We start from the raw sequence: 13,987 nt of genomic DNA on the forward strand, positions 1-13,987 counted from the left end.
TGTTAAAGGGGGAAACATATTAGCAGTACATCTCAAAAAAGCGAAGAATAGAGAATGCTGAAGCAACACTGATGGAGAAAGTACTTAGTCAAAGAAGCAGCAAAAGAACTTGAGTGTGAAGAAGATGGTCAAGTGATGCATATGACGGCATGAGGACACCATCCTAGAGGCTGACCCATGATTCCAAATGATGAGCAAAATATGAGTCACTTGATTGTCCTGTACATCTCAGAATCAGATAGATGGCAACACATTACCTTTCTGACGTAAGAAACAGCATCCTCCTCCGTGTACACTTCTGCACTGACCCCCCCTCTCCTGCGTCGGGCTTTTACCACTGGGTTGGGAGGAGGAGGGGAAATCTCATCATCATGAGAATCAGACTGGGAACTAGATTTCTGCCGAGCCAGTATTTGTTTGCATTCTTCCTGCAAGGCAAAAAGAGACAATGAAACATCTCTTACCCATGTAGCTAACTTGCTGGATAAAACTCGATTCACTCTTCTTTTACAACTCCCAGCAACCCGTTCCTTTCTACATTTGGATGACTGTGAATTTACACGTGTACTGCTGAAAGAAAATTAAAAATTTAATGTGAGCAGCTTGAAGAGTTGACACTAACTACAATGTGTGTACAGGTATCATCACTCCAATACTTGACCTCTTCAACTCTTTCTTAGATGTAATGGAAACCAATGTATTATAAACTGCAGACATATCACTGCAGCTACTCCTGGCTAAGAAAGCAAAAGAACAAGCCTCTTTTGCTTACTCTCCAACATCACAGCTGTTATTTTCTCAGTTGGCTTGTACATATCTTTGTCTCTTGTACAGAGAATGTATCAGGAGTCACATGTCAATATGTTAGAAGGTTTCTTCATCTCGCTCTGCTTTGCAGGCTTACTATCACCAGAAAGAACAAAGATGCTCCCTACTCCAGAGTTTCTGCCATGTAACAGATTTACACTCAATGGGACTACTTCCAAGCAAATAAGATCCAAGGTAGGCTCCAGAGGACTATGAAAAATGATGGCTGGCCTAGCACCAGCTGGCCAATAGGGAGGTTATTCTCCAAATTTTACGCTTATGGAACAGAAAGTAAAATACAAAGGGGAATCCCTGAAGAGATAGTAATAAGAGCAGGAAACAGTATAGAAAACCTTCAAGAAAGGATGTCAGAGTTGCAAGAAGTTGTCAATTCATACACTGAATTATTTGACTTCTAAATAATTGAGACAAACAACATTACCCATAATTACAGTATTTTCCCAGAGTCCATCTCCTATTCTTCAGCTTCCTGGGATTCAAGGGAAAGCACACAGGAGTAAAATTCCCTTTGCATCACCCATGTCTATCAGCCAAAGGAACAGGGGCCTGTCTGCTCGTTCCCAGCCCACCTCCTCGCCCCCTGGTACCACCTCAGCCTGGCACCCTGCTCACAACACACCACGCTCCCTTTGCTACCTCTTCAGTGCCTTCTTAGCTGGTTCCTTCTAGTCTTCACTGACCCTGCCTAAGGCAGGGGAGAACTGGAGATGGGATAGACAACGTGTCCAGTCCTCAGCTTGTCTGATACAGGAAACCAAAGGGCACGTGCAGGAGAGACATGAGCACTGTAAGGAGGCAAGCCAACCTGTTCAGAAGTAGTCCAGTAATTTTATTTGCTGTCATCTGTTACATTGCCAGAGACATAACCTGCACCCTGACAGTCTCAGGGTTATGTTGACTTGACATACACGTAGCCAGCTATCATCCAACGACTCCTTGAACAACTCCAGTATTTTTGAGACAATTCAGATTAGCAGCGTTGCAGGCTACCCACAAGAAAAAGCAGTAATACTGAGGTCCCTGTGCACCCCATAAAACCAACATTCCTTTGACAGGGATGCCAGAATCTGGCCTCTGTCTTACACAATTAATTTCCAATGAGACTTTCCAAACAGAGCTAATACATGGAGTCAGTGGAGGAGGGAGGATCTGGGAGCACCAGTGCTAGACATGTGGTGGATTACCAACATAGCCAGTTGGTCTCATTGACAGAGGAAATGAGTTATAGTTAACTCATCAGGTATGACACCAGAGAAGAGTGGCACAGAAAACTGGCACAAGTTCACAATTTTTAAGCTTGCAAGAAAAACAGATGAATAATATATGTTTTGCCATTGATGTTTACAAATGTCCGACAAATCCAGTCATGCCACTTGTCTTTTCTGGTCCTATTCCCATTTCTTTCTTCATCATCACTGACATTGCCCCTCTCATTAACCTAAGGAGCCTTTGACACCAATCTTTGATGTATTATTGCTACTTGAAATAAATAACTAAATAGTATTTCCCCTGCTGCATAATTCAAAGTAACAAGTCACACATTCTTGTTTTGATTAAAGGACTACTGAAATATTTAAGAGACAAGCACAGAGATAAAATGCAGAGGGCTGGCTAAAGATCTGACTTTTCAAGGTCCTGACCTGCCTCAGAAAGTGTCGAGTTCTTTCCGAGATCAGTATTTTTTTTAAATTGGAATTACGACACCCCAACTCCTGGGCCATAACACAGTTGAGCTAGGTGCTCTAACCAAAAAATGGAAAAAAAAATTATTTCAGATGTATTAAATCCTTACTGAAACTTTTTCATTTCCAATTCAAATTTCAAATAGCAGCACTGGACATGTAAAAAACGACTCAGCTAGATTTTCCTATCGTGTCAGAACTGCAAGTCCTATTTAAGCATCCTCATCAACTTCTTCCGTACTCCTCTCTGACTGTCTCTAGCTTCCTTAACTACAGTTATGCACTTGCAGAAACACAAACGTTTAAAATACAAATATGTGTGCTACATATTATCATTATATTTAATATCTAGTCATCAAAACCAAACTTATGACTGAAGAATTTCAAATAATATTACTGGCTATGCAGCTTATGAATCTCTTTAATAGTGTTAACGTTCTCTGTTTATATTAAATGAACACAACCAAATGTACCTTCTGGACAGTAAGCAGCTGAAAGTATACTAAAAGGTAACTACAAGAAGAAGGCAGTCAGGCAACTATTTAATGGTATGCAGTACTCACACAGTTCTTTTTATACATAGCATATTTAGTCACAGAGAAGAGTAGCAGTTTGCCCCATTTGAATATCAAATACACACTTCTTTTTCAGTATACATTGCATAAAAGGCACTTCCAAGGAATTAATAAATAATATCTCCTCTGCCCCAGCACAGATTTATACACGAAAGAAAGCTCAGTCAGATAAAATTAATATCACAAAGCATGCTCTTAAACCCAAACACCTTTTAAAGCCAAAAAGATACTAAAGGATTATAAAAGTGAGTTACCATATGATTCATTTTAAAAGGAAGTCTCTTCGCTACAAACTCCTTTTATATAAACAGCAGATAGTTGACTGGCTGGCTTTTCCATATGCCGCTATTTGTAGTCTAGGTAGGATTTCCATTACTGAACTAAAGAGTGCCTTTTGAAAATAAAAGCATATGCTCTGTCCTGGGTTAAGCTTTCAAAAAGCCGTCTCCCCTATATCCTGGGGTAAAACTGCACAAATACAGCAAGTATTTTAAAGCAGGAATGGCTGAAGAATAGTTCTTCAAACACTGATCTTCAGACACAGCTTGATGTGAACGCTTGTGCAGAACTCACTTTCAAGTAAACACCTCACCATCTTTTGTTGTCATGACAACAAGCAATCTCACTCTCTATTCGGATGGCACAGATAATTCACAATCATATTGCCCAATTATGTCCACCTTAAAATGAGAAAACACATGGAAGACACAACTGCAAAACACTGTAATTGCCTTTGAGCAAGCCCCAGTGAACATCTTGTTCTTCCCTTTACACCAGTAACTGCACTGGCTTCAGTGGAGATACTCCTGACTTGTAGGATGTGTAGGGTCTGATCCAGTTATACATAGTCCAGTGCCATTTTGGGTGACTTTGCTCGGCTTTCAGCTGCCAGCTGAGGAGGACACGAGTCTCATGCTGTCCTGTGTCACATCTACCAGCCCCAGTGGACATCGCACATAATTTAGGGAGTCTTAAAAGGCAGTAGGGGACCACGTGTGCGCCGCTGACTGAAGCCTCCAGTGTCACTGCCACAGTCCAATACAATGACATATTAATACACCCCAAATCTACAAAACAACATTGCTGTGTGGCAATAACACTCTATTTCATATGTACATAATCTAATCCTACTTCTATTCAAACCATGTTGCAAGTGACCAAAAACCTAGCTAAAGTTGTGAACAAAACTCTTTCCTGGGATTTCTAGGGGAGAGAGAGAGTAAAACTGAAATACCATCGCTGACTTCAATGATGATAAACTGGAAAAGAAAGAAAATATACCACCATTGCCTCAAATTAAAAGAAAGAAGAACCAATAAACACAACTGCAGCAACCCATTTATCTTTTGAATGTCCACCTTCAGCTAAGACATTTGTGCTACAAGAGGCTGAGGTATAGGAATTTAGCATGCTGTCCTCAGAGTACGGGGTCATTGCCTTTCCCGATCAATGTTTCCGCGAGTTTTTAATGAGTTTAAACACTGCAAGTGAAGCGGCCACAATGCCGAGCCAGTTTTCAGGTTTACCCTTCCTTTCAGACCACTGCTGAAGAGCACACATGCTTCCTGACCCAGAAGCTTTCTTCTCTATCATCCGGAGCATTTCCAAACAGAAATTAGCTTCCTGGTCTCTCCTTTCAGGCTTTGTCACCACCTGGAAGGTGGTGTTTCAGCTGAAGGAAGGATAGCACCTGAGGAGGCTCCAAATCACTGTGCAGCTTTACAACAACATCCCAAGGAGACTTTTAAAAGCAAGTCAGCCATTTGGTATCACTGCTTACTATGTCTGCTCTGCCTCCTACAATTTATTCATTGCATTCAAAAGCAACAACACAAAGTACACTCTAAATGAAATAGTTTCTCGTTTTATTTTTTCCTCAAGCACACTCATAAAGTTTTCTGACTGACAGACCTGGAATCCGCTTTCTATTTATCCACAGAAAATGTGCAGGATACTTCATGCGCACGTAACTAATCTCTCTTTGCACTGGAATTGACCCAGAGGAGATGCTCTCAATACTGGAAGGTTTCTAACACTGCCCCATCACTCCTGGAGGCTGACACAACGATTTATAGCAACTAACAAAGACTAAAGGCAAAGCACTCTGCTTTATTGGAAGCACAGGACTGACTAATATCATCACTGAAAGCTGGAGAAATTTCGGAGGTCTTAATGTCCTTTCCAGTCTTGTCTTTGTCACACTGTACAACTCTACTATCTTTATGATCGTTCAGCCTTGTAATCGGAGACTTTTCACACAATCCCAACTATTGTTCCACTGCCTTCCCGATGTGAAATGCCACCTTTTCTTCTACAGCATCACTAAGAAATACCTTTAACATCCACCCCTCCTACTAACATATTTATCCACTCCATACTTATCCACTGCTTCAATTACTACTACTGTGTCCTCAGTGGTCTCTCTGCATCTCAGTTCAGTCCCAACTTCCAATCTAGGCAAAATTCTTCTGCCAAAAATCCGCCTACTCTTCTGCCGCTCTGACTGCATTGCTCGCCTTCATGAGTCGCTTTACTGGTGTCCTTTTACCTCCTGCAACATGTTAACACTTCTTGTCTTCCCCTCCAGTGTCTTGCAGTATCTCAACCCATCACCACCTCTTCCCTACTTTCTTACATACGCCTCAGAGTAAAGTAAGAGAGGTTATGTTACAAAACACAGACCATATTTTTGATACTTAAAAGCTTATATAATCAAAGAGAACCGTAGCCAACACTTCTGCTTTTTAAAATCCAGCTAAATAACACTGTATGCATGCATACCTTGTATAAGAAGCAACATGCCCACGGAAAAGCTCTATTTCTAGTAGACAAATATAATTTAAACTAAAATGCTAAATATTATGCCATATTTTTCAGCAACAACCAGAACATCTAAGTCACTCTGAAGTTTTCAATCACTGGATATGGAATGCCAAAGCTGCTTATTTATTTTTCATTCCAGCCTTCTAACACAGCAGACCCTTAATCCAAGAGAAACGCCACCAATCTCAGTAAGGCTTACATCTAAGAGGCAGAAATGGACCATCAGAGCATAGGAAGAGATAGTTGATAATTGAGGTTATCAGCAAAGAGGGAATCATAAACGCTAGCATGCCATTTTGCTCCTTAAAATACTTCTGTTGTGTAGGCCCACTTAACATTTAGAGCATACTGATGCCCTTAGACCAAATGTACTGTGCACAGCAAGGATGGTTATTCAAAATCTTGTGTTCCCTCAGTCATTTCAGAGTGGAAATTGTCTCTAAAACATTTCTACATTTTCTACTCTTCAATAAAATTCTACTCAATTCATTCTCTCTTCTAAGAAATTATCTGATGTTAATACAAATATGAAAATATGCGTGCTGGGCTGCCCACCTTAAATATACACTCAGCTTTTTTCCTCTCTTTTACCCTCCTCCCTTCCCCATGCATTTCATTTTTGAAACCCAAAACAACTTCTGTGTGCTATGAGTGTCTTCATTGGTACAGGGGTACTAAGGCTAGATAGCAACTTGAACTGCACGCTTGGGCAAGAATCCATGTGTCCCCCTTAACCCTTCATGGGATGCTCACAACTCATTAAGCCTTTTTTTTCTTCACAATTTGCCAATAAATCCAAACTAAAATAATTATGGACATGTTTTTATTTCTGGTTTCCCATAGCTCACTTTCTCAGTTCCCTAGCGTGTTGCCCAGGGGTGATGGAGCTGGCGGGCTGAGCTCCCAGGAGTTGCAGAACCTCAACAGCTTGAGCTTACAAAGCTGTCAGGGTACAGCTCCAACACAGGCTGCCAAGCAGGCAACCACAGAGGTGCAGACCTCAGCAGAGCACACCGGAAAGCAATTAATTCCCCTGCCTATAGCATTTCAAAATCTAAAGTCCTTTTCTTAATTGAAACAAAGTCAAATCTCAAATAATCTTAAATCTGCTATGAAAACTGCAGTTCTCCACCAGTTGGACAGTCTCAACCCCCATGCTACATGCCTAATTAAAATGAATTCATGCAGCATTAAAAAGGTATTTAAAAACAAGGAATCATCTTTTTCTGCATTTAGGAGAATATTCATGAGGAACTGTTTGAAAACTAACTGAAAAACAAGAGCAAAACCAAAATTCATCCTCATATTGGAAATCTGGTTTGATTAGTATCGTTTTTTACGTAGCCTTTCTCCTTGCTATCATTCCTATTCAGCATGCCCCTCAGTTTAAAATAATTACTATAGGAAGACAAAAAAGGCTTAACTACCTCGGCTCCTCAAGTCACCTCCTACAACTGAAAGAGAATAAAAGGAAATAATTTTGAAGATAATTTAGTGCCTTCCAGAAAAGCTACTGCCTCGCCTTGGCTAAGCAATCAGTTGTAATGGAAAAGGTCGGTAGCTGTCGGAGCGCCTTGCCTGATGCTTTGACGACTGTAAAACACAGAGAACGAGGAGGAATTGCAGGACTACAGCCTCAAAACGCTCACATTCCTGAATCCGGAGTTTTACCTTGTCCGAGGTGATATGTAGTCTGACTGGCCTCTCAAAAGATTAGTGAAGGATTTGCTGAGCTGCAGACAAGCAGGAGGATAGGTAATCAGCCAGTTCTGCAGCCACGGACTCCAACATAGACCAGATTTAAGCCTGGGCAAACTCTTTTTCAGAAATTGATTGGTAAAGTAAGGCTTGAGGGCCCCTACATCTGTTTGGAAGCCTATAAAAGGCCGCAGTCAGCTGGGGGCAAATATGTGTATGTAGCTGTTTCTAGCTGTAAAGGCCCAATAGGAGCTTTCCCAAAGTCTGTTGTGATCTAGTGAAATCTGCCATCAGACAGTGCCTAGCCCAACACCATTTTTAACTTCACACGAATTTGGCAAGGTATTTCATTCATGTGTTTAAAGCTAAGTAAGAACCTGTTTCTTTAAAGCCACTTAGTTGCTTAAAGATTAACATGGATTAAGTATGCTGATGAATGTAAAACATGATAGCTTGAGATGTGAAACAAAGACGACATCCAGACAGACTTCCCTTCTCATTCCAACACTGGGCTCCATTTTTGTTAGTTTTTGACTTTGAGACCAGGAAAGCTACTCACACTTGTAGACACACAAAGTAAACAGGGAGCTCAGCAATGCTCTAACATGTTCTGCACAAGCTCGTAAGAGCATGGCTTCACTTATAACCAATTTATTTCTTAGAAAAAAATTTTTTTCTCTTTCTGCTCTTATCCCCGTCATCCTCCACCCTTCCCTAAAACCTCCTGCATTTAGGAAAGCTTGCCTGAGGGGTCTTAAAAATTCACCTAGTTTTTCCTTTACCTGTTCCAAGAAAACTGGCACCTCTCACAACACTGCCTGTGGCTGACTACGGCAGTCACAGAGGTCAGACATGAGCTGATTTTCATCCAGCTGTCTCTGGTACTGGTATCAGTGGAGAGGCAGGAGCAGAGGCTGCCCAAGCCTACTCAGAACCACAGTCACACAGCAAGGGCACCCAGTGCTCCCACCACTGCATTGCTATCAGCGTCTCGGGTAGCTCAGGCGTGCTCCCACATGCTTTAGCAACATTTCTGACCACCAAGCAGATACTGCCTGACTGCTTTGCAAGCTTTGAAAGATACAGAAATATTTGTCATATTAGTCTTTATCAAACGGCTTAGTTAATGCATTTTTTCGATAGTTTTTCCTCCGTAGGATTTTCCTTCCAATCCATAACCTCTCCCCAGCTTATCTTAAAGGAATGAGTTATACTTAGCATAATCACCTGTACTTATATGAATGAACTTCATTGTTTTGGCCAGGTTCTGGCGGAAATTAGTGATTGAAAATTTCTTGTTGTGACAAAATGTAAATACTGGGAGGCTACTGTTGCAGAAGAAAAGCCTGATGCTCAAATTTTGATGCTCAAATACCCTTGGTTCTGAAACTCTTTATGATAAATAAATAAACTGTATTTTACTAACAGTGAATGAATTTGTAGTTTACTACACACCTTCTTTTCAGTGCTAGTTTACAGCAAACCTCTCGCACAAATGCTTTTATTGTTCTGACCAGTTCTGTGTGCAATACTGTCTAATATCACCAGGTGGAGCTACGCAGATAATCTCATTTTGATTTATTTAATTACAGACGGTAGAGTCCAGGTTTTTCTAAAACTCTCTTTTTAGATCTTTAAACCTTAAGATGTGCAGCATCATCCTGGGTCCATAAAACCACTGCCAATCCACAGCAATCCAAGACAGTAAGTTCAGTATGTGCAAGACAGTATTTCTTGTATGTCCACAGGGCAATAGAAGGGACCAGGAAAGAGCTCAGGTCCAGAAGATACTAGCAAAGACCACCTGGCTCAGCTAGCAAAGCCACAGCTCTGAAATACACTGCACGCAAAATGGCTTCAGCAAAGTACTTGGTAATGCCTAAACATATGCTGCAGGTTCCTGCTGCTTCCCGTTCTTTTGTGCCATTTTCTTCATTAGTTCTACTCTTTATTATATTTTTTTTCTGAACAAAAGTCTAGCTTAGCCTGGCAAGACAGCTCCACCTTTGATCATATCATCACGTCACTAAACAGTCTGACACTAATGAAAGTTTTGTAGTCTTGGTATAGCTGAAAATACAAGGCTTTGCCTGTAACTTCTTCGTAATTAACTTCTTTACATAAGGTAAGAACTGGAGATAAAAGATGGGTTCGCTCTTTTTTCTGCTATGCCTTCTTTAGTCCTGAAGTAAACAAGACCTAATTACAGCTGTTAAAATAATGCCACAGTTTCTTAGCTAACGTCTATTCCCCCGCTCTAAAAAAGCCAATTAATACCATTAAGGGAAAGGTTTTCCTCACCCCATCCACCAACAAGAAGTTCTATACAGTCACATGGAAATGTAAAACAAATTATTCAAATGAAAACATTACATAATTTTTTTTAAATCTCATGTATCTAAACCATTTTCAACTCTTTTCTGTGCTCAATGGAATGTTAGAGATTTTTACAAAGTAACTGCTAACGTGATCAGAGTAGATGTCATCTTGAAGTTTGTAGGTCACAGCGTATAAAAACTGACTTGCAAACTTCAGAATATAGAAACTTAGGCTGATTCCCAGCAATTACTGGCATCTTAAGACAAGCAGGTCCTGCCAGTATTAAGTGAACAGAAAAATATCCACTGAAGTTCTCCTACAATTATTTTCAGAGTTATGTTTTTTAATACTGTACTTGATCCAAATAAGCTGCAAACTTAAAAAGACATCAGACGTTTCTTTCTAACCTTGGCACTCTCGAGCTGAAAACGATGACTGCAGAATCAACATCAAACCTCAATCTCTAGCACTTTATTCATAAGTATTTATTCATGTTCTCACTTTACAGCCCTCTCAGGCCATGTCAATTTGAAATAAAAAATGGCCCAGCCATGGACCTGAATACTAGCCCAAGACAGTCCACATCTCTCAACTATTAGCTCATTCCCTGGCTCTGTTCTGAGCTGCTTGAACTCACTCCTGCCAAAACAAACCTGCTCCTAGACGTGTTAGACCCAAGAATTATATTTGGTGCCAATTAGTGTCATGGGGTCAGGGGTTAGTCCCTGGCCCTTCTTCATTTAGCAGTACAGATGAAGGCTGAAGGCAATGGACCTAACTCTGATGTCATAAGAAGTAAGGTGAAAAGCATTTATAATATGGTCTGATCTTGCATATGATAATAAATCTTGCTTTTCTGAGTTGATTTTATGAGATGTAGTTAAGAATTAGCAAAATGAAATAAACTTTTTTCTGTATTCACCTCTGAGGTAGCTCCAGTACACTGATGTGGATTGAGCTCTACACGTTTTCCATAAGCTTCTTTTTTAACCACTTGAAAAATATCCCACACTTCATCTCTAAACTGCCCACATGAATTTTTGACAGATACACTGTCATTCCACTGCTCTCTTCAGTGGAACGTGTTGTCTATTTTAATGAGTTTGGAAAAGAACCCCAAAACACCACACTTCAGTGGAAAAATGCATTACTTCATTTAGAAAATCGTGCTTAAACCCAAACATTTTCACTCCTTTCACTACACAGGATCAAAATTAAAGGAGTTAATAGCCAATGTGCCATATCAGTGTATTGCTCATTCACATACAAAAAACTGTTGCAGGCAATTGCTAAATTCACAATTCAGTTAAGTTTCTTCAGAATACCTACATATGACAAGTGTCTTCTAAAAACAGGATAAAACTTACTGAAATGATTTCTCTATCTTTACAAGCCTTCCTTCAACTGTTATTATGCAACCGACCAAGTCAAAATATTATCCTACAGCAGAAAATCCTCCACAGTGCAATTCATCTCAAGAAAGTCCTCAGAAGTGATTGGGCAAACAAGTCAAACCGCTGTAGGAACAAGAATTACAGCGCTGGAGACCTCCAGAAGCATCCTAAAGCCTTTAGACTCAGCAGGCTTAGCTCCCAGGCTGCTCTACAGAGTCAGTGGCAAGATTGCTTCCTTCCATACTAAGCATGATATTCATCTAATTTGATGCCTTGAGACTGGTTGTTTCTAAATCATCTCCTTTTGTTTTGAGACAAATTATATCCATCAACTTCTGTGTTTGCATCCTGATCGATATCCTGCTACAGAATTCTGGTATCTGCTGTTATTTGGGAAATAACAGGAAGTTACATGGAAGAATATATAATTTCTCAAGGGTAGGAACTGTCTTCCTGTCTCAATTCTGTGTACTGTGTTTAGATCAATAAAGCCAAACTCCCCCAGTACAATAACTCAAGTAATCCCACTAGCCATGGAGAATATTCTAAAATACTACAACATATGTTAACATTTTTTGCCAAAATGGTGTTTATTCTTCTAGACAGGAAGTCCAGAATTGCACACATTAAGATGGATAACAATTCATAACACGATAAAGGAAACTCAACAGATTTCACTCTCTTGAAATGGGTCTTGGCTCTCAGAAGTTTAGAATATGCAGAACTAAGAGATTTTTTTTTAATAATAAGCATTACAACTAAAAAACATCTTGTACTTCCTACCCCTTCCTGATGTTTCAGGAATTCTTACTGGGCTTCCACCAAAATGCAATGTTTGCATTTTTTAAAACCTACACAAATCTGGCATATACCCGCCCATACAAAAATATATCTGAGAAGCGGACAATGAGATGTATAAAATGCTTGTATCACCTGTAATATATCAGCTCTACATATTATTCACTAGGTATAATTATTCTTCCTCTGTCCTTACAAAATTCTGTCTCTAGAAGGAAAAAACTACATAAAACTCCTATCTTAAGCCTATAAACTTTAGACGTTTCCTTCAAAAAAAGCGAATAATCCTCTTCTTAAACTAAGTACACAAATAAAGTCTCTGGCAGACTGAGGACTTGTATAATCAACAACTTGCAGCCCTGTGCTCCCATTTATTTCTGGAGAAATAACATCCCCAGAGAAAAGTTGTGCTCACACAACATGCTCTTCCTGCAAAAGACACCCATAAGCTTTAGTAAGGATTTGTCTGAGAATGTTTTAAAATGCTTCCCCCTCTACGCTACTTTTGAAGACAGTTACAATATATGAAGTCTTTCTGAATGCACCTCTTGCTGGAGGACCCAGGGATAAGCAATGCAGATGGGCTAGAGCAGTAAAATTAAATGGCAAACTGTTTGATGGTTTTCAGAACTTGTTGGTTTCCTGATTTTCTTCAGTTTTAGGGGAAGGGAAAACCATATCACCTGACACTGGAATAAACAGGGAACAGCATCTTTTGCTCTTGCGGGCAGGTTCTTCCCATAGATGAAAGTTCAGGACACCATGTATCGTGACACAAAGCATGCTCCTAACTCTTCAGGCCATTTTTAACAAGTGCAGTTTGATGAGAAATTATAATCCTCGTGTTATGCACAAAGAATTCTATACAAATAGCCAACATTATAGTAGACATCAGTAAATAAAGGGTTGGGTTTTTTCTTCTAACAGCCTGGTTTTTAACAGTGGCTTGATAATTTAAAATTTAAAAGAAAAAATGTACCAAAATATTTGAAACTTTTTAAACAATCTTTTTCAGTTTAAAAATCAAAAATTGTAAGTCATCTGAAAATCACTGACCTTTTCTAATTTTTCAAAGTGTTCTCTCAGGAACTTCATGGGTCGGTCTGGCTTTGCTATGCAAAGGTTTACAATGCACTCTTTTAAAATCTGTTGGATGTTGTGCTTCTGAACATAGAGTTCACACCCCTTCAGGCTCTCATCTTCTTCCACATTGCAGGAAGAAGCAGCAGCCATCTTCAGGCTTGTAAACAGAAAACAGACCTAGGTAAGAAAATGGTGCAAGAAAGAGATAAGAGAGAGTTCCCAAATCCTTTGTCAGAGAGATCTGGAGGAGCAAAGACATTTTAGTATTGCCTGTTGCCTATTCAAGAGCTATTGATTCTGAACGTTTTAATGTTCTGGGGTTGTACGTGGAAATGCTGAATCGTGTCATCTTTGTAAAATCAACATACCAGTAAGTACAAAAAGAGCATTTTAACTCCTAGATGGCAGACAACCTTTGGAAATAACGGTGCAATTAATCACAGAAGCAGCTATTAAATGACAGCGTAAAGCCTTGCTTTCCTATTCCCTTGGGGACTCCCTCCCCGTCACCAGAAACAGAATTTTTTGCAACAGAAGGTTTTTTGGTAAATTTTAACATCTCCCCTTTTACAGCGAGCAACCCTTCCCGGTCCCGGGGGAGATGGGGAAGGCAGAGCTGCCCAAAATTGGTAACTGGGGGGAAAACGACCCCAAACCCCTCTTTATTTCCCCCAGCGAGCATATGACCGCTCCTTTACAAACCAAAAACCGCGAGGGCAGCTTTCACACCGGCCTCCCAGCCGCCCCTGCCCGGGACGCTGGAACCCCGGCGGCGGCAGAGGCGAGC

The 13,987-nt window shown here is 40.2% G+C and overlaps 1 protein-coding gene across 1 annotated transcript; it reads right to left on the bottom strand.

Moving 5' to 3' along the window:
- Nucleotides 1-257: 257 nt before the first annotated feature.
- On the bottom strand, nt 258-13,376 carry LOC104078864 (cAMP-dependent protein kinase type I-beta regulatory subunit-like; the record flags this gene model as incomplete). Its single annotated transcript, XM_009580682.1, has 2 exons — nt 13,174-13,376; nt 258-428 (listed from the first exon to the last, which is right to left on the bottom strand). Coding segments are annotated over exons 1-2 (348 nt in total), but the record flags the coding sequence as incomplete, so codon positions are not given.
- Nucleotides 13,377-13,987: the final 611 nt, after the last annotated feature.

This window comes from Fulmarus glacialis, unplaced genomic scaffold, assembly GCF_000690835.1.
Source record: "Fulmarus glacialis isolate BGI_N327 unplaced genomic scaffold, ASM69083v1 scaffold40590, whole genome shotgun sequence".
In the NCBI taxonomy this organism is placed as follows: Eukaryota; Metazoa; Chordata; class Aves; order Procellariiformes; family Procellariidae; genus Fulmarus; species Fulmarus glacialis.